Raw genomic sequence first — 20970 nt, 5'->3', positions numbered from 1 at the left:
CGTGCCGCCCACCACACCTGCCGCAGACGGGGCCCCGGCCCAAAGCCCCCTCCCCGAGGGGCCGGTCACGGCTCCTGCTTCTCCCCCCGCAGCCTCCGAATCATTCCGCCGAGCCAAGCTCATCCTCCCCGGGAACCAGGGCCCCTGGCCGCATCGCAGCAAAGCCCGCCTCCCGCAGCCCCTGGGGTCACTCTGTCCCCGCGTGCGTCCCCTGCGTGGCCCGAGGGGCCTGTGCTGCCCTGCTGCCCCAGGCTGTGAGTCCAGGTGACCAATAAATGGCTACTGGACCTCATCTGCCCACTATCAGATGCTGTCAGCGCGGCCACCCCCCTCACCCCACGGCGGGACGCCCGCCTTCTCTAATGGGGCGACAAGGAGTTCATTAAAACACAAGCCACTGACGCAATGGCCCACAGGTCAGCAGCCAGCCACAGCCCGCACTTCCGTCCCCGCCCGGCCTGGGCTCCCCGGGCCAGGCCGGTGCGTGCCCACCTGGAGCTCCACCGTCCACGACACGTGGCCCGGCTGAAGGCCCCGGGGCTCTCTGCGTGGCCACCCCCAGACGCTTGCTCATCTTCAGCATTTTGAGCAGGGGGAGGCTGCAAAGCGAGGCTCAGCAGGGGAGGGGGGCTTTCCGGACACCCCAGGTGGGAGGCACAACTGGCCTTGCTCCTGAGGGCGTGTCATGCCCACGGTCTTCCAAAGAGGGGACCCCCCAGGACAACACTGCCCAACAGAAGCGGCACGATCGCCCACAGGGCAGGGAGCTGCGGCCATCGCTGCACGAGGCGGCGGCCGTCGCTGGCTCTCCCCCGTGCAAGCCCCTGACCACGGTGTCCCTGAGCCATCGGCCCCGCGTGGGCCCCGGGACCCCCTCCTCTGCCTCACCCTGGTCCCAGCCCCTCTTGACCCTCTTCTCTCTTGGCCGCTAGCCTGGACAAGCACTTTTTGCCCACGTGGGGAACTTCCTGGCAGGGCTGCCTGCCGCACCTCATCCTGCAGGTGGGAACCCGCTGGGCCCGATTCTGCTGGGGTAGCAAGGCGGGGGCTCGGTCGAGGGACAGCGGGGGACGTTTCCTCAGCCTGGAAATCACAGCACTGACGGCTCCCGGCTGAGGGAGCCGAGGCCTGCAAATGGCCAGGTACAAACCGACTGGAGAAACCACCACCAGGGCCAGTTGTGAAGTGCTCGGTGCATGCCCCGCCCTGTGCCCAGCAGTGGACACCTGTCACCACTGCAACCTCAGCCCCGGCTAGTTTCTGGGGGTGGCCTCAGACTGGGCGCTTACACAACAGAGACGTGCTCCCCAGGCCCCCCGCAGTTCCGGGGGTCAGGAGTCTGGAATCCAGGTGGCGCAGGGGCAGGGCCACGGCCGGCCAGGCTCCAGGGGAGCCTCCTTCCTGCCCTCCCAGCTCCTGCTGTGGCCGGCAGTCCTTGCCACCCCCTGGCTGCAGAAGCATGCACAGCTCCGATCTCTGCCCCGTCCTCTAGAGATCGTCTTCACGTGGCCTCCTTAGGACACCTGTCACTGGATCCGCAGTCCAACCTCATCTTCGCCCATGACATCTGTGAAGACCCTGTTTTCAAATAAGCGTCCTTCCCCAGGCTCCAGGGTTTAGGAGCTGCTGCTCTTTCTGGGAAACACACTTCAACCCCCAGGAGACACCCTGTGTGTATCCCCCTCGCCTCCCGTTATCCTTCTGCCAACTGCACCCGGGATCCCTCCGCGGCTGACGAGGATCTAACAGAACATTCTATTCTCTCCTCCCACAACGCTCCTGACACCATGTGTGGGGCCCCTCTCATTAAGCAGGTCTGATACTGCCTGGGGTCCGGGCTGACCCCACAGGCTCAGGGCTCCGCCCCACACACCTGTCCCCCATTCCAAGTCCAAGCCTCCTGCACTTCTGGCTGACCGGTTTTCAAACTGGGGCTCCCAGCACCCCTCCTCGGGTTCAATAATTCGTTAGAACAGCTCACAGGGAAACAGTTTCCTTCCTAGATTACCCGTTTATTATAAAGGATCTAACTCAGGAACAGCCAGGTGGAAGCGGGGTGCAGGGCGAGGCACAGGGCAGGGGTTAACAAGCTTAACCATTGTTAGCGGCATGAAGCACCCTCACACAGTCCTGCAGCACCCCCACCCTCCGTCTCCAGGGCTTTCCATCTCCCCACACGGAGACTCCGTCCCCATGAAGCACGGACTCCCCACCCCCACCCCAGCCCTGGCTCCCACCCTCTCCTCTCTGTCTCTGTGGACAGGACTCCTCTGGGGACCTCCTGGGAGTGGGGTCCTGCGGGATGTGTCCCTCTGGGTCTGGCTCCTCTCACTGAGCCCAGTGTCCTGGGGTCCCTCCGCGTCGTGGCAGGTGTCAGGGTCCCTTCCTTCCTAAGGCTGGAGAGTGTTCCCTCGTGGGGACTGACCGCACCGTGTTTATTGATTCATCCATCAATGGACACCCGGTTGCTTGCACCATTTGGCCGCTGTGAATCACGTTGCTTCTCTACTCGTTGCTTTCAATTCTCCGTGGATGAGCCTGTTCCGGACGCATCACCCACGTGGACTCACGCCCCGTGTGGCCCTCTGTGTCTGGTTCCCTGAGTCTCACGGGCTCGGGGTCCGTCCCCGTCGTGGCAGGGGTCAGAGTTCCTTTCTAACTGAACACTATATTCCAGGGTGTGGATGGACCACTCTTCTTTATCCATTCATCTGTCGGTGGACACTTTGTTGTGTCCACCTTTTGGCTACTGTGACCAGCACTGTTTTAAGCACTTTACATATCTTGATCCATTTCATCTTCAAAATCAACCCCTGCTGTTGGTTCTGTTCTGCCCGTTTCACAGAGAGGTACACTGAGTCACAGAGACGTGAAACGACCTGCACGCCGCCGCTGCGGAGCACCGAGTGAGAGCTGCAATTCTGGAGCCGGGCAGCGTGGCCCTAGTCACGACTGTGATGCCCGTGCCCACCCTGTGCCCTCCCTGCAGCTCCTGTCAGGGGATGCACGCTGGGAAAACCCAACCCGTGCCCTGGGGACGCCTGCAGCGGTGGCCTCGCCCAGCTCCGACTCAGCTTCCATCAGCTTCGACGCCTACTCTAACCCCACCCTTCACGATTGCAGAGGCCACCCTGAGCTCCCCCCAGATCCTCACGGCGTTGGCGGTGGGGAAGGAGTCGCCACCACCATTTTGTGGTTGGGCGCCTTTTGCAGGAAGGGGTAACTTGCCAGAGGTCGCTCTGCAATTAGAGAGCTTTGCTTTGAGACGGACACAAGCTTTAAACCCTCCCCTCCAACGAGCTTCACACACTGCAGCCAAAATCTGAGCCAACCTATGGGCAGGTCTGGCCTGATTCCTGCCTGCTGGAGGAATGCAATCCAGGGCTCCCTGGCCCATCCCGCCAACCCACCCCAAGAAACAGGCACGCCGCCGCCCCCGCTCTGCACGAGGCCAAACCAGACGGCAGAGAGCCCTCTCTGCACACTTGCTCAGTGGTCTACTCTCCGCAGAGTGGAAGGAAGATGGCGGCCCAGCACTACCACACGTCCCAATCACAGCCCCTTAAAGAAGAGGAAACGAAGGCTTAGCAAGCAGACAGTGTTACCTCAAAGGACGGGAGCAGAAGGTGAATTGTTCAGTAAACCCACAAGGGGTTGTAGCTCACTTTCCTCAGCGTATCAGTCAGCTGCTGCCGTGTAACACAGGACCACAGACAGAGGCTTAAGCAACACACGTTCTCCCCAGTCTCCATGGGTCAGGAGTCCGGGCCTGGCGTACCTGGGTCCTCTGCTCAGCGTGTCTCGGGAGGCTGCGATCCAGGTGCCAGCCAAGGCTGAGTTTTATCCAACGGCTCCACTGGGGAAGAGTGGTCTGCTTCTGGGACCACTCATGCGGGTGGTGGGCTTTCCTCCTTGCTGGCCGCTCCTGGCCATCTGGGCCTCCCAACAAGCTCCCTGCATCAGCGCCAGCGAGCCGAGTCTGCCAGCAAGATGGAAGCCACAGTCTTACGTAGCCTAATGCGAGAAGTGACCTCCATCACCTCTGCTGTATCCTGTTGGGTAGAACCCACCACTGGGCCAGCCCACTCTCGAGGGGCGACAGCAGGGGGCAGAGATCCACGGGGGCCATCTCAGAGTCTGGGCCGAAGTCAGGATTAGTAACTATCAGCCCCACAGGCTCTGCAAAAGGACAGCACTCTCTGCTAAGCGCTGGCATGAGCCAGATGCCCTGGCTAGGTACCATGTGACCCCAAAGTGGCTCCCCGTGCCCTCAAATGGCGGAATGAAGAACCTGGGGCTGGGCTGAGTGGAGCCACCAAGATAACCCAGGGAGGAGGGGTGGGGCCAAGTTGTTTCCAAAGCAAGGACGCCTGCCATTACCCAGTAGATGCCGGCAATCCAGGCCGGCAGCACAGGGGACTCTAGATGCTGAAAGTGTAGGTTTAAGTCCAAAGTGAATTTCAGTTTCTACCCAATCTTAGAGCAGCTGGATGGACGAGTCCTCCCTCCTCCCCCGCATCAGGACAGACGTCTCAACCTCCCGCCGCCGCCGCACGGTGCCTGGCGCAGACCCCAGGACATGCGAGACCTGCTCAGCACTGGCTGGACCGGAGCCATCTGCCCATCCCTGGCCCCCACCCAGGGCTCTGGAGGCCTACTGACCTCACACACACTACACACATCTGGGAACCCCTCTCCCAGCCGGCCCGCTGCTCTCTACAGTGTGATACAGGGGGACTGGCTGCTCAGTCATCATTCTAAAGGACCTGACGGCCAGACGCCATGTGCAGGCCACACCAGGTCCTGGGCTGGACAGGCAGCTGCAAAGGTCCGTCAGGGACAAACGGAGAAGACCTGAGGTCTGAGCAGTCAAAGAGCTGAAATTTACTGAAATGCTAAAACCTCACGTTGTGAATCAGAAAAAGATTAAAAGAAATAAATGTTACGGTAAGTCAGATCCAAATTTTTTTAAATTAAAAAGAAAAGACAAGAAACGTGGCGCGGGGTGTTTGGGACGAGGCAGTAAGAGGATGGTGGGTGCTCCTTCCTGGCACCACACTCCAGACCCAGAGGCTGCAGTGAGCACAGCAGGGGAGCCAAGCGCGCCACTCACATCCCTTCCGAGCGGACAGGGTGGGCTCTGTGCTGGGGCCCAAAGAGGGCAGGAAACCCCTCTGACTTCACCCTGCTTGCCTGGAAGCTTCCGGTTCACGACAAGGAAGTGAGACCAGCTGAACCCCGACATCAGGGCAGCCTGCACGGCCCCCCATGATGCCCTCTTCCTCCCAAAGGGCACCGGGGCAGCAGGGGAGATGCACAGACTCGCGAGCCTGCGAGGCACGGCCGTGGGTGCCCGGGCCGGAGCGCACAAAGAACCGTGTGTCAGGGAAGTGGGGCTTTATTTCCTTTAGGCTTGCAGCAGACACGTGCACATGGGTACAACAGGGCTCGCGGAGGGGTACACAGCGGCTCACCCCAGCCCTGGGGCCAGGCCTAGGCACACAGGAGGACGGCCCGGCCAGACCCCACAGCCAATCCCGAGGTCCTGGCCAGCGCCCCTGCCTGGTTCCTCCCTGCACTCGGCCCAGGACCGCCTCTGTCCCGGGAACTCTCGGGCCACGGCCTGCACAGGTGTCACTCTCTTAACCCGACCTACAGCCGAGAACCAGCGCAGGGCACCACCCGCCGGGGACCCACGTTTTGGTGAAGCCCAGACCTTAGGCCCTTCCTCCGGCCCTCGACCCTGCTCAAGGGCGGCACCTAGTGGCGGACGATAGCATTGCCCGCGGCAACCCCTCCACCCGTCCGGTCCAGGGCAACGGGGCTTTCTCTCCCCGGAGCCGCAGGGGCTGGACGGGCACTCGGGACCCTGAGCCTTCGCAGAGCGTTCCCGGGGCCACGACTCCAACGGGGCTACCGCGAGCCCTGCCAGTCCAAAAGGCAGCCCTGGACCGGGGAATGCGGCTGGGGCGCGATGGGGGCTGGGCATGTCATGGGTGTGCACCCGGCCGTGGGAGCTTCAGAGAGGAGCCTCACCCGCACCTGGGACGCCCTGGGCTCCTGCATCAGGGTGTGGTGCCCGGCCACACACACCCTCCGCAGCGCCTCCACACCGACACCTCGAGAACCGGGCCATCCCCTCCACTGGCCCTGGTGCCAGCTCAGGGCTGGAGGCGCAGTGAGCATGGGGGAAGGAAAGAGCCGGGTCAGAAACCGCCTCCACCGCGGACCCCGGGGGAGCTGCCTCCTGTCTGGTGTCCAGCAGAGGCAGGTGAGGCCCCTCTGATTCCAAGCCCCGGGCCCTGGGCAAAGCCCCTGACACAGGCCCTGCACACAGAGGCCGCCCCCCACCAGCCAACCGCTCGCAGAGCCCAGAGTCCCCTGGGTGACGCTGCCCCAGAAGCCCCCGAGTTGCCAGGGCCGCGGGACAGAGGAGCTAAGTGGCCTCGAATTCCCAGCCCCATGGAGCGCGTCCCAGCCCAGCACCCCTCCCACCTCGGCCCCCCAGCTCAGGAACCCCCCAGGGCTGGCCCGGGGTGACAGAGGCCCACACTGCGGGCGCCCTCCGCCCCACCCCCCCTCCCCCCCGCAGCCCTAGCGGAGGCCGCACTCCACGCCCTGCAGCTTCTCCTGCTCCATGGCGCGCACCAGATCCTGCACAAAGCGCATCTCGGAGGCCACCTGCTTCGCCAGGGCCTCGTAGCGGTTCTCGAGGCGGCTGAAGCGGCGCTTGAGCCCACTGGCCCCCAGCAGGGCACCCTTGGCCTCTTCCTGGGCCTGCCGCTGCAGCGCCTCGGTCTTGTGCAGCTCCTGCCGCAGCCGCCGCAGGTCCTGGCCGATGCTCTCGTTCTCCTCCCTGTACCAGGCCTCCTTCTCCTCGTAGATGGCCGTCAGCGCCTCGATGTCCTCGTGGAAGAGGCGCCGGCTGTGCTCCAGGCCCCGCAGGCCCTCCTCCGCCGCCGCCACCTCCTCCAGCACCTTGGAGAAGCGCTCGAAGTTGACATAGGTGTTGTTGGGGGGCATGCTCGAGTGGGACTTGATGGTGTACTCCTTGAGACGCGCCGTCTTCAAGCGCCGCCGCTCGGGCTTCCGGCTGCTGTCCTCACGCCGCACATTCCGCCGCCGGATCGCCTGCAGACACAGGCCCGTGACCTCAGCGGGGGGCAGGCAGGGGGCGGGCAGCAGCCACCGAGGGCCACACGCGGCCCTCGGCCGGCTTTCCCAGATACTGGGCTACCAGCACGCGGCCCTGGCGCTCTCCTGCCAGGGGGGCAGAGCTCAGCAGTCACGCCAGAGACGGTGGCGAAGAAAACACAGACTGGCCCTTTACAGAAGGTTGCTGCTCCTGGCCGGGACGCCACCCATTCTGGAAGTTTCTGTGGGAGGGATCCCTGCTGCGTGCAGAGCGGCTGAAGAGCCAGCCGGGCACCACAGGGAGACCACCACCACCTCGGGGCACACCCCATGCCCTCTGCCACCCAGGCCCACTGCCCCGGGGGCCCTCCCCGGACAGAGGCCGTGTCACCCTTGCTGTCCTTGAGTGGGAGCTGCCCCACCCACCTCACCTTGATCCAGGAGTGCTCCAGGCTCTGGGCGATGGTCATTCTTCTCCTGGAAGAGCCCCCCACCCTGGTTAGTGCCATGCATGCCATGTGCCCTATCCTCCCATGAGGCTGGCGGAGAGACGAGCAAACAGGGAAGGGATTTTCCAGGCTCTCCCCCGCACCTCTGCTCTCCGTCCCCACCTCTGATGACTCCTACACACAGACCCCCAGGGACTCCCCTCCAGCCTGGGGGCAAGTCCCTTAAATGCCCTTGAAACTACTTGTGATCTCCAGAGCGTATGCTCCGCTCAGCCAGCAAGGAGCCCATGAAGGGGCCAGTGGGGGCGCAGGCCCCAGGGTCTTCCATGCTTTCTGAGGGGTTTTGTGAACTGGGGCGAGACCAAACGCTGGGTCTCGCCAACTCCGGCGCCCACAGGAGGGACCAGAGAGGTGGAAGGAATTGAGCGGCTCGCGCCAGGGAAGGACTGTCAGCAACGGGAGCCCCTCTCTGTGAATGAGGGCTCCGTGATGCCAGAAGTTTTAGATTTTCCTGGGAAAAGTACCTGAGGAATTTGGAATTTCATAGGAAAACTATCTTAAACATCAGCAAGGAATTAACAGCTCTTCAAGACACAGCGGGAGCCAACTTGAGCATCCACCGCTGACCCCAACTCCCAGTTACGCAGAGGGGACAGCATGGAGGGACACGCTCTTGGGGAGCCAGAAGGCCTTCCCTGCCAGCCCCCTGCCCAGCCCGGTGTTCCTACTTGGGGTCTTTGACAAGCAGCCGACGGATGAAGTCCTTGGCCAGCTCGCTGGTGTTGCTGAAGTATTCCTCGTCAAAGTCATAGTTCACGGCCGAGATGTTGGTCAGGGTCTCCTGCTTGGTCTCACCCAGGAACGGGGAGGCGCCGCTCAAACTGGAAGGAGGACAAAGGGCTCAGCGTCCCCGGCACTTGGTCCCTGTCACCTCGGAGGCTGGACACAGAGGAAAGCGGATGCTGGGGCCTGGGCTCCCCTGCGCACCCGCATTCCCCCAGAACCTGCCCCCAACCGGCCCCCAGCCTCCCACCAGGAAGCACCAAAATGTCATGCTCAGCCGCTGATTGGCACTAAAGAGGGGGCAAGTGTCTCTAAGGAAGCTGGAAGCATCTGCCCCAAACGTTTGGTGAATACAGAGGAAAAGCTGGTGACTTCCCAAGAGGGTGTCCTGGCCAACACCATGCCAGCCGGGCAGGGTGGACGTCACCAGAGATGACACAAGGATATCGTGTGCGTCCTGAGCAGCTGTGCTGGGGGCCACCCCACCACCCCATGGGGCTCTGGGCACGAGCTACTGTGCCGTATAATGAGAAATACCCTTCTGGTCCTCACCCGTCCTCAGGCACAGAGCTCCCGTGAGCCTCGTACCCTCCTGAACACTAAGAACTAAGAAGGTGGGAGTACCGGTTATGATATTCGGCCTCCAGCCTCGGTTTGTGAAGTGGCTGCAAGGTGGTAAGAGGAGAAGAGCCCTTTGCCACCCATCACGAGCCCCTTTCGGCCACACCGGAGTCTACCCGAACGCGGCTGCTTCTGGTTGGAAGGGCCCTAGATGACCGCGGGCTGGGCTGGGGCTGGCGGCCGGGTGAAGCGGCCATGGGGTTAGCAGGATGGATCCGCTGGGGCAAGAAGAGGGGCTGGAGACTGAGTTCGTCACCAGCAATTTAATCACTCGGGCCTCCACAACGGGACCTCCGTGAAACCCCTCCCTGAAAGGGCTTGAAGTTTCCAGGCTGGGTTCTGAATGCCTCCACGTGTGGGGAAGAGTGCCTACCTCCAAGTCCACAAGGACAGGAGCTCCTGCGCTCGGAGCCCTCCCAGACCTCGCCCTACGTGCTTCCTCATCTGGCCGCTGGTCCGAATCTCTGGCCTTCATAACTAACCGGTACCAGTAAGCACACTGTTCTGAGTTCTGTGAGCCGCTCTGGCAGGCTCTCCAGGCCAAGGGGGCTCATGGGAGCCTCTAACAACCTGGCTCGTGGCCCAGGCAGAGCGCACCAGAACCGACTAAAGCTATGGGACCCTGTCCTGGGTGCCCCAAGATGGGTTTTTAAATATTTTTCAGTTAGTTTTTGTTTTTATTTTGTTTTTAATTTTTTTTAAGATTTTATTTATTTATTTGACAGACAGAGACACAGCGAGAGAAGGAACACAAGCAGGGGGAGTGGGAGAGGGAGAAGCAGGAGCCAAAGGCAGACGCTTAACGACTGAGCCACCCAGGCACCCCCTAGTTTTTGTTTTTAAAGATCGAGGTAAGGGGCGCCTGAGTGGCTCAGTCAGTTAAGTGTCTGCCTTTGGCTCAGGTCATGATCCCAGGGTCCTGGGATTGAGCCCCATGTCAGGCTCCCTGCTCAGCCGTGAGTCTGCTTCTCCCTCTGCCCCTCCCTGTTTGTGCTCACTCTCTCCCTAAAATGAATTAAAAAAATTTTTTTAAAGACTTTATTTATTTGACAGAGAGAGACACAGCAAAAGGAACATAAGCAGGGGGAGTGGGAGAGGGAGAAGCAGGCTTCCCACCGAGCAGGGAGCCCAATGCAGGGCTCGATCCCAGGACCCCAGGATCATGACCGGACCCTAAGGCAGACGATTAACAACTGAGCCACTCAGGCGCCCCAAAAATGAATAAATAAAACCTTAAAAAAAAAAAAACAAAAAACCATCTTAAGAAACCTTCAGGGTGTGGGGCGCCTGGGTGGCTCAGTGGGTTAAGCGTTGTATTCGGCTCAGGTCACGATCCCAGGATCCTGGGATCGAGCCCCGCATCGGGCTCCCTGCTCAGCAGGAAGCCTGCTTCTCCCTCTCCCACTCCCCCTGCTTGTGTTCCCTCTCTCGCTGTGTCTCTGTCAAATAAATAAATAAAAATCTAAAAAAAATAAACCTTCAGGGTGGATCACTAAGCCACCTGACAAGGGAAGAAAGAGCAGTGGGGGCCTACTTAACACAGGGATGGAGGTGAGGAACAGTCCAACCGTGGCACCTGAGGGAATAGGTCAGGGAAACCTCTTCCACACAGAGCAGCGCTCTCCAGGAGCCTGAGACAGGAATCACCTTTCCCTCCTACACAAATTCATTTATTTGCTCATCCACCCATCCACCACCTACCCACCCATCCATCCACCCATCTACCATACATCCATCCACCCACCTACCCATCCACCATCCTTCCATCCACCCACCCACCCATCCACCATCCATCCATTCACCCATCCAACCATCCACCATCCATCCATCCATCCACCCATCCACCATCCATCCATTCACCCACCATCCATCCATCCACTCACCCATCCACCATCCATCCACTCACCCATCCACCATCCATTCACCCACCATCCATCTATCCACCCATCCACCCATCCACCATCCATCCACCCATCCATCCATCCACCCACCCACCATATCCATCCATCCATCCATCCACCCACCCACCAAGTTCACTGAGCACTGTGGCGGGTCAGAGCCCACGGTCCCTGTCCCTGCCCAGAAGCCTTCCTGAGCCAGCAGGGCCCCAGGAGACGCAGGAAGCACCAACCAGGCACTCACAGGATGTAGGTGATGACTCCGATGCTCCTGGACAGAGCACACAAGAAGAGAGGAACAGTCAGCTCAGCAGTGGGGGTGGCACCCCAATTCCCAGAACCTCTACCTGGCCCAGACGGGGAAGCCAGAAGCCCATGGCCTGCTCTGCTCTCCTTCCAGGGTCTGCACGGCCTCCACTAAGGGCGTTCCTCCCTCAGCTCTGGGTGTCTCAGGACGGGGCACCCAAGCTCATCTGGCCACACCCACCCCTCAAGGCTCAAACTGGGCAGGGGAGGGGTTGGGGCAGATGTGGGACTCTGTGCCTGCCTTGCTCCAGGCGGGGCTGACAAACTCTTCCTACAAAGGGTGAGACAGCGAATGTTTCAGGCTTTCTGGGTCACGGTTTCTGTCCCTTACTTGTCTGTTTTGTGTGTAACAACACCTTAACAAGAAAACCATTCTGAGCTCACGGACCTGCTCTGGCTGGCGGGCCATCGTTTGCCGACCCCCGTTCCAAGGCAGTGGTCTGTCTTGCCCACACCCAACAGCACCACAACCAGGCGGATGGCCTACATCCCAGCCTGAGGCTGTGGCCTGGCAGCTCCCAGGCTGAGGGACTCCCTGAGGAACAAAGGGGCTACATGCCAGGCGTGTGTGTGCTCAGCTCAGCGGCAGGCAGCCCTGGCCCCACCACTCCCCGCCACTCACCACATGTCCGCCTCCAGACCCAGGGGTTCATAGTTGACGATCTCCGGAGCTGCGGGGACAGGGAGACGCAAGGAGTGGGGTCGGACGCTGGTACGTCTGAGGAAGCACGGGGATACGGCCACAGGGAGCAGCAGGGCCCACCTGGGGGGGGGCGCAGGGGGCAGGGTGGCCTGACCTCCACATGCCGACACCAGGACTCGGGAGAGGAGATCAGGGGGGTGGGCCAGATGCCCAGGGGCCAGGCCCGAGGCGCCCCCACAGGCCAGGGATCCTCCAATGGCCCCACAAACCCCGGCCCCAAGGCACTATGCAGAGCCATACCCACAAATTCAGGGGTGCCAAAGATATTCTTGAACTCATTCCCTGCTTCAATCTTGTGGGCGATACCAAAGTCGATGAGCTTGATCCGTGGGTTGGGCACGTTCTTGTCCAGCAGCATGATGTTTTCTGGCTGGGGGTATAGCAGATCTGTTGCTCTGCTGGCCCAGCATCCCCAAGACAGCCCCGATATCCCCTGGGAACCCCCCACAGGTCACCAGCCTGCACTCTGTGCTGTAAGAGCTGGACCCCCTCCCCGGACCCGCCACCCTGCTGGAGCCCACCTTGAGGTCAAAGTGGGCGATGCGCTTGGAGTGCAGGTAGTGGACGCCATCCAGGATCTGCTTGAGGAACTGAGTGGCCTCGTCCTCCGTCAGCGACTCCTTTTCCGCCAGGAAGTCGAAGAGCTCCCCACCCGAGACCAGCTCTAGGATGAGCACCACGTCCGTCTTGTTCTCGAAGATGTCGTGTAGCGTGATTATGTTGGGGTGCCGGATCTCCCGCAGGATGTTCACCTCCCGCTCGATCTCCTCCCGGCTGACGCCCCGCCGGCTGGACGACAGACGGCGCTTCTTGATGAACTTGGCCGCATACTCCTTCCCGGTGCCCTTCTGTCGGCATTTCCGCACAATGGCAAACTGGCCGCTGCGGGGACAGAGGAGTGAGCAGGGGCCCGGCAAGGGACTGGGGAGGGGACGGGGCTTCTGCGACAGCACCTCCCAGCCCCGCCAGGTGGCAGGTGAGCTGCTAGGTGGGTCCAAAGTGGCCATGGCAGGTCTGCCAGGCAGAGAGCAGGGAAGTGGCTCAGTGTTTACAAAAGGAAACTGAGTCCATCCCAGGGCCGGTGGGATCCCAGGCAGCCAGGAGAAAGCAGCCGACAAGAGGTGTTTCCTCGGGCACAGCGGGCAGGAGGCCCTGAGAGCTGTCTACCCTGCTCGCCACCCGTGTTAGAGGAGGGGGCTGAGGGGCGGGGCGGCCAAGAGGGGTCTTTACTTTTTTTTTTTTAACATTTTATTTATTTATTTGACACAGAGAGAGAGATAGCGAGAGCAGAAACTCAAGCAGGAGGAGTGGGAGAGGGAGAAGCAGGAAGCTGATGTGGGACTCGATCCCAGAACCCTGGGATCATGACCTGAGCCGAAGGCAGACGCTTAACGACTGAGCCACCCAGGCGCCCCAGAGGGGATCTTTTATGTGATGTGATTCTACACTGATTTGACTTTCCATAGTCTATTTTGTCATTTTTAAAAACCTAAGAAAAAACTTAAAAAGCCACTAACTTCTTATTTAACTGGTCAAGTAAGAGGAACACACACATTTTCGAACTGACAGAGAGGACGGGGGCCAGAGCCTGCACCCACGGAAACGGGAGCTTAGACACAGTTTCCACGCACCTCTGCAGTTCCTTCCAATGTCTGCTCAAGAGAAATGACAACAGAAATCCACAGAGAGGGTTCTACGCAAATCCTCAGTCAGCACGATTCCCAGCAGCCTCAAGGGGGAAACAACCAAATGGCCATCGAGAGATGAATACATGTCCACCATGCACGGGCATGTCAATCGGCCACGAACAGGAGCCAGGCGCCCACACGCGTGGGCCCGGGGACGGACCCCGAGCCCACGACGCTCAGGGAGGGAACCAGACACAGAAGGCCACACAGGGTGTGAGTCCATGTGGGTGACATGTCCAGAACAGGCTCATCCACGGACAGGAAGGGGGCTCATGGGGGCCGGGGGCTGGGGAGGGGTGGGGAGGTGACAGGTAATGGGGACAGCTAATGGGGACAGGATTGCTTTTGGGTGATGGAATGTTCTAGAATTATTTAGGGTAACAGCTGCAAAACCCTGTAAATACACTAAAAGATCACTAACTTGCACACTGTAAATGGGTGAACTGTACAGTACGTGGATTATATCTCAAGAGAGCAGTTATTAAAAGAGACAGAAATCCTATTTACTCTACCCCAGGGAGCTGTCCAATGTCCAAATTATTTTGCTATCCAAGAACTTAGTTATATTAACTTACTTTAACTCAAGAGCTGGCTGAAAAAAGCCAGACAATAAATATTTTTAGCCTTATGGGCCATGTGGTTTCTGTCATAATTCTTGTGTGTTTTTACAACCTTTTAAAAAAATAAAAAAACATTCCAGGTTCAGAGGCAGGCAGGATCACACTAGGCTGGGGCCGGATGTGCCCACAGGCCGTACTTTGCTGACTCCACATAAGCGGGGACCAAGTGCAAGACAAAGCACACGCTCCTGAAAGAAAACGTCAAGGCACCACCAGGGATCAAAAGAAAAGAGACAGGGCGGTGAGGGGGAGGGCTCCGAGGAAGGAAGGGCAGAGATGGGGACAGGCAGGTAGGCTCGCCAAAGCTGGCAACAGCAGAGGCAGGCCAGGCCAGGCAGAACGAGCCTAGAAACAGAGACACACAGACGAGTGAGGGACCCAACGGGGTTTGTGCAGTAAGTGGACCAACCCATGGTGCCAGCACAGATGTGTTCTACCCACGCTCAATCGGAAGATGGGGGACATTCAAGGTGGGCAGCCTACTAACACAGTGGGCTGAACGATGGCCCCGCCAAAGACACCCACGGGTGAAACCCAGAACCTGTCAACAGATCACCGCTCCTGGTAAAAGGGACCTTGCAGGTGGGAGCAAGTCAAGGCCTCTGAGGTGGGGGTGATCCTGGGTTCCTGGGGGCCGGCATCCTCACGAGGTCCTCAGGAGAGGGAGGCAGAGGTGGAAGTCCCAGAGATGGGCAGACCCCGCGCTGCTGGCGGTGAGGATGGAGAGGGGGCCGCGGGCCGGGAAAAGGCAGGAGTTGGGTCTCCCTGGGGCCCTGGGGGGAACCAGCCCTACAGGTCTGTTTTAGACTCCAGACTCCCAGACCTTTCACATAATTGCACGTCCTTCTAGGCCACTGAATTGTGGTGATCAGTGACGGCGGTGACAGGAGACTCAAACATTCATCCAAAAGCCAAGTGCACAGGTCAGCCGAGAAAGGCAGTGCTCCTTGTCAAGCCTCACCCCCCTACCTCCTGAACCTGCCACAACGGTCCTCGGGGGACACTATTCTCCTGCCCCCTCCACGTCTCCACTAACTCTCCCGTCACCTGAAATGCTTCCCCTCTCTTCTGCCTGCACTAGCCAAGCAAGTCCCACGACAAATCCCCAATGGAAATGACATCAAATTCTGAACGTTCACCCCATGCCAGCGGCACTGGGCTAAGTGCTGGACGTGGGGCCTTGTTTTCAGATAGAAAGATTGTTTTTCCCTGCTTCTTTCTAACGTGAACTAACAAATGAAGACGAGTAAGACAGGGCTCATGGGAACAGGCAAAAAAATGCTATTACAGGCTAAACTGGGTACCTCAAAAATCCCTGTTGAAGTCCTAACCCCCAGCACCTCAGAGCGGGACTATCCGGAGACAGGGCCTTAAAGACGTGATTCAGTTAAAATGAGCTTACACAGGGTGCCTGGGTGGCTCAGTCGGTTAAGCGTCAGGGTCCTGGGATCGAGTCTGGCATCGGGCTCCTTGCTCAGCGGGGAGTCTGCTTCTCCCTCTGCCCCTCCCCGCCGCTTGTGTGTGCTCTCTCTCAAATAAATAAAATCTTTAAATTAATAAAATAAAATAAAATGAGCTCACAGGAGTGGGATGAATCCAATCTGACCGGTGTCCTTTTAATAGGAGAGAAGGACACATAGACACAGACAGACAGCCCTGTGAGGCCATGGGGAGAAGATGATCATCTGCACGCCAAGGAGAGGCACCTCAGGAGGAACCAGCCCTGCGGACACCTTGATCTTGGACCTCCCGCCTCTAGGCCCGGGAGAGTATGAATCTCTGCTGCTCACGGCGCCCCGTCCACAGTACTTTGCTGTGGCAGCCCAAGCCCACACAAGTGCACGCACCACTCTATCAAGTGGAAGCCAGAGCGGAAGTCCACGTTGTCAACCCACAGAGTGATTTATTTCCCAAGACTATCAGTGTGAAGGTGAACTAGGAAGAAAGAATCCCCCGACCCCTCCCAAGCACACACACAAAGACACTTGCTTCCAGTTCATGCAGCCCCATCCCCCCTGGGACAAGAAAACATGGCCCTGCTTTATTCGTGGTCCTCATCACGAGGATGCCAGGCTGCTAATTCCCCTGCCTCTGAAACTGAGAGCTTCTGCGGCAGGCATCTGCCAAGGTGCAGAGCGAGCATGGGAGAGGATGCTGTCCGGGCACAAGGATGCACGCTCTTCCCAATGCACAGGGCTCCGCCTCACTGGGACATCTACTGGGCCTCTTCCAGGGGGGCAGGCAGAAGCCTAATGCCCACCTCTGGTTCCAGCACACCTGGGCTTTGCAGCCAGCAGGGCTTGGTCTCAGGGCTGGAATCCCACATGGCCACTTCCAGTCTGCGTGGCCTAGGGCAAGCTGCTTCCCTCCTCTCGGCCTCCGCTTCTTTATAAAACAGGGAGGGCAGGTGCACCTGCCTTGTAGGTCTTTTCGTAGGTGAACCAAAGTAACAGAAGACAGACTAGAACTTGGGATGTCCAAAAGACATCTATAACTCATATAAACTGTGGCACGGCGTGCGCAGCACCCTGTGCCTCTAACCCTTCACCTCACGGATCTCCGAGCACATTTGGGATCATCGGCTAGAGCCGTGCCGCCCAAGACGACAGCCACTGGCCACACGGTGGCCCGCACGCCAGTCTGAACTGAGATGTGCTGGGAGTGTGCATCACACACCAGATTTCAAAGGCTTCATACCCAAAAAAGGTGGTAAAATCTTTCGGTGGTAAAATCTTTCACCGGTAATTTTTGTCGCGCTTACAAGTAAAATGATAATAGTTCAATCTATTGGGTTAAATAAAATGTATTAATTATTAAAACTGACCCAGCTACTACAAACCTTCAGTACGCTTCTGGGTGGCGAACATTCTACAGGCCGCGTAACGCTCCAGAGGCAGTGGAGCTGGACCACTGAAGAAACTTCCCGTAAAATCCTTACAGTGACTACCCTGTTCTTAGGTCACTGGGTCTGCACATACGTATTCCTGTGGAATTAATTCCTAACAGCGGAATCGGTGGGTGAAGGGGCATATACATGGGACATTTGGCTGACTTTGGCCAAGCTGCCCTCAGCGGGAGGACCTAACACATTTCCAACAATAAAGGATGAGATGGGGGGGGCGGGGGGGCCTATGTTCTCTACCACTCTATTAAGGAAATTCCTAAAGTAGGGACTTCAGAATCCCAAATGAGCCTGAAACACTTTCTCAGCCAAGGCGTGAGACCCGACTCAGTTATTTACATTCCCTTTTGGTGACATCATGGGGCTGGTCAGCAGCGAACTCACCAAATAAGGTCTGAGGCTGGGGGGGGGGGGGGGGGGACGGATGGTGCCTGGCTAGTCTGAGGCACGGTGTTCTCAGGGGACACTCCCAGGCCCCTCCAGACAGGAAATCAGCTGCCTGGCTGGAATGGGAAACCTCCGCTCTTTCCCACAAGAATGCTAAACAATTGGCAAGGACGTGGGCCCAGACAGGAGGCCTCTCCTGCAAACGTGCACGAAAACCAATCATCTCCCTCAAGAGAGGGTTAAATAGAGGGACAGACCTTTACCAACAAACACTGCCACCACCTACTGCTCTCACGCCACACGGCAGGAACGCTGGTAGGTGCTCCAATTCTATTTCTCCCCAGCAGAGAAGGTCAGAACAAGAATGTGCGGACAGGGCCACCTGACTCCAAAGCCTAAATTCCTCCGGCCAGCACATGCCACTGACTCATTCCTCCTCCGAGAGGAGGATGAAGGACAGGAGGGGGGTACTATCCGGAAACCCCACAGTGCCCCTCTCCCATGCCCCGAGGCCCGGCGGCTGGCCCTGCTCACCTGCCCAGCTCCTCCCCCATCTCATAGTAGTCTTCTACGTCTTCCTGCCTGAACGTTGACATGGTGGGCAGTCTGCCTTCTGGTGCCTTCCCCTCGCTCAAGGCTGGAGACAGGACCTCAGGGAGTCCCCTAGCTGTGACCCTGGAGGAGAAAGGGGAAATAGGGAAGAAGTGAGACGCCAACTGTTACTCTTAGCTACATGGAGCAATCTCCCCCACCCTGTGCCCCCAAACGAAGTTCCACACTTCTCATAAAAGGCACATGCATGTGGCGGGCCGGGTACTTTCCCATTACCTCACTTGGACACCACACCACCCAAAAGGTCGCTGAGCCCCACTGTGCAGGCTTGGCCCCGACACTGCCCCAGGCCCACACCTCTGGCTCCCCACACACTGCCCCTGCCCTTCTCTGCCTCTCCCTCCTAGGCTTCTCCCGACCTGCTCATCCAAAGCACCCCCCCCACATTCCTGCAAATTCCCCCCACACTGCACACCCCCAAACCCCGGGGCTCCCTTACGCCTGTCCAACCTGCTAAGTCGTTCCAGGGCCAACACCCCCCACCTCCCTGCCCATCTGCGACCTTAACCCCTCCTGTCCTCACCCATTCCCCCAACAAACCCCTGACCTCCACAGATCTCTTAAGACCTTCCTCAGCGGTGCGCTGAGGTCCTCGGGAACTGAACAATGGCTTCCAAACTGCGGCCAGCCCCCCACCCACGGTCGCCTGCCCCTGACCTCCGCCGTCCCGACAGCACCAACCGCTTCCCCGCTCCTCGAAGGCACCCCTGCAGAGGCCCGCACCCCGTCTCCCCCACCCGCAAAGGGCCACATCTCAGAGTCGCCTCCATTGTCTTTCCCCCAACCTTCGGACAAGCTCCAGGGTACACCGCCACAGCCCCCTCCACAGGCCCCTCCAAGCCCTAAACCCGGGTTCGAGCGTCTCCAAGGCGGCCACGCCCCTCGCAAGCCCCGACCCAGCCCCTTCCCCTGCCGGCTCATCCCAGGAGGTCTCCGAACGTCCCCCCCGCGCCCCGGAACGCCGCCTCGGCCTCCCGCGCCCGCCGCGGGCCACGAGCCGCACCCGCTCCGCACCGTCCGCGGCCCCGCGCCCCGGCCGACCCTCTGCCGCGCTGGCCACCGCCGCCCTCTCCAGCCCCGCCGCCTCGGCCGCCGGGACGCGCCGACCTGCGTCGACGTCGCCGCGTCAGCCCGTGCCCGCCCCCGGGGGGCGGTCCCGCCGCCCATTGGTCTACGCGCCCGCCCCTCGGGACGCCCCGCCCCCAGCCGCCTTCCAGGCCCAGCGGGCTGGAGTCCGGTCCTCCGGATGACGCATCGCCACTGGCCGGCAGGCTCGCCTTCAGGCAGCGGATTGGCTGGAACGGGCGTCAGTCACACTTAGGAAGTCGAAAGGCCGACTTCCGGCCCCTGCGCCAGCCCGCCCGCTCTCCTCTGACCCCGGTCCTGAAGCTGAGGGGTGCGATGCCGAACTGCTGCATCCCTCCTCCTGCCTCCCTTGAGCACGGGACAAGCGCATGCGAGGCGCAGCTCCCGCATGGCCGCTCCTGGGGTGGACCCCGGGACCGCTTTAGTCCCTGAGTTGCAGTTTCCCCCTCTCTAAAATGTTACCCACGTTTCCAGATGCATAAACAAAAATGCACATGATGGGGCGCCTGGGTGGCTCAGTCGTTGAGCGGCTGCCTTCGGCTCAGGTCGTGGTCCCAGGGTCCTGGGATCGAGCCCCGCATCGGGCTCCCTGCTCCGCGGAAGCCTGCTTCTCCCTCTCCCACTCCCCCTGCTTGTGTTCCCTCTCTCGCTGTCTCTCTCTCTGTCAAATAAATAAATAAAATCTTTAAAAAAAAAATGCACATGAGATCAGTCAGGTGTTGCCATTCATGCTTGATTTTTCTGACGTGTGTTGCCTCAAGATACACGCTAAAACAGCTTGTTAGTAGGTACCAATCAACCACCATAGGAGGTAAAACATGTTAACATTTCTCCGGTTCTGCAGATGGGGAAGCTGAGACCCAGAGAGGTTAAGTAACCCACCCGAAGTCACACAGCCGGGAAATGGCATAGCTGAGAATCATTCCCAGAAAGCCCTGAACCACTGCAGATGTCATCTGACGAAAGACCCCACGTCTTGACTTTCGCCGCCTACCCTGCCCTCATGCCATTCTCTCCTCGCTCACTCCACTCCAAGCTCATCTGCCTTCCTTCTGACTTCCAACATTGCACTCCCACCCAGGGATTTGCACAGGCTGTCCCATCAGCCTGGATTCTTGCTTCAAGCACCTTCTCCCGGACCCATTGCATCAGTAATTATATCTTACATTAGATGCAATCATTACATCTTACGTTAGTATGGCACACTTGTCAGAACTAACGAACCGACAGTAATACATTCTCATAACCAAGTCCATACTTCATTCAGACTTGTTTTCCCCAACGTCCTTGCCCTGTGTCAACAATCCCCTCCAGAATCCCACATATTTAGCCCTTAGGGTCCTCTTGGTTGTTTCTCAGACTTTCCTTTTTTCCTATTTTGATGACTTTGACAGTTCCGAGGAGGACTGGTCAGGTATTTTGTAGAATGTCCCTCAATTGGATGTCTTTTTTTTTTTTCCCATAGACTGGGGTGATGGGTTTTAGGGAGGAAGACCAAATGCCCTTCTCATGACACCGTATCACAGGTCCAGACTATCGACATGACATTGCTGTTCACATTGGCCTTGGTCACCTGGTTCCATGTCAGGTTTCTCCAGAATACTTTTTTCTCTTCCCCTTTCCATACTGCATTTTTTGGAAGAAAGATGCTTGTGCGTAGCCCACACTTAGTGAGTTGGAACATCATTTTCCTTGAAAAAACAAAACAAAAACAAACCTGACAAACTATAGTAAATTAGACTTGGGTATATGGCATTTTCTCAAAAACGAACAAACCGAAT

The 20970-nt window shown here is 58.9% G+C and overlaps 1 protein-coding gene across 2 annotated transcripts; it reads right to left on the bottom strand.

The window, feature by feature from the left end:
• Nucleotides 1–5382: 5382 nt before the first annotated feature.
• Nucleotides 5383–19199, bottom strand: DAPK3 (death associated protein kinase 3). Of its 2 annotated transcripts, none has more exons than XM_034996692.1 (9): nucleotides 19118–19199; nucleotides 18026–18166; nucleotides 12416–12776; nucleotides 12135–12264; nucleotides 11814–11862; nucleotides 11130–11156; nucleotides 8312–8464; nucleotides 7566–7611; nucleotides 5383–7131 (listed from the first exon to the last, which is right to left on the bottom strand). In XM_034996692.1, the coding sequence occupies exons 2-9, from the start codon at nucleotides 18085–18087 to the stop codon at nucleotides 6595–6597; spliced, it is 1365 nt and encodes a 454-aa protein (XP_034852583.1). In that variant the 5' UTR covers nucleotides 18088–18166; nucleotides 19118–19199; the 3' UTR covers nucleotides 5383–6594. The 2 variants fall into 2 exon arrangements, with proteins under 2 accessions (XP_034852583.1, XP_034852582.1); XM_034996691.1 differs by having other exon boundaries at nucleotides 19107–19177.
• Between the last annotated feature and the right edge of the window lie 1771 nt (nucleotides 19200–20970).

Source organism: Mirounga leonina, unplaced genomic scaffold, assembly GCF_011800145.1.
Source record: "Mirounga leonina isolate KUSES-001 unplaced genomic scaffold, KU_Mleo_1.0 Mir_94, whole genome shotgun sequence".
Lineage (NCBI taxonomy): Eukaryota > Metazoa > Chordata > Mammalia > Carnivora > Phocidae > Mirounga > Mirounga leonina.
The sequence above is the reverse complement of the archived record's forward strand: the minus strand, read 5'-3'. Positions and strand labels throughout refer to the sequence as shown.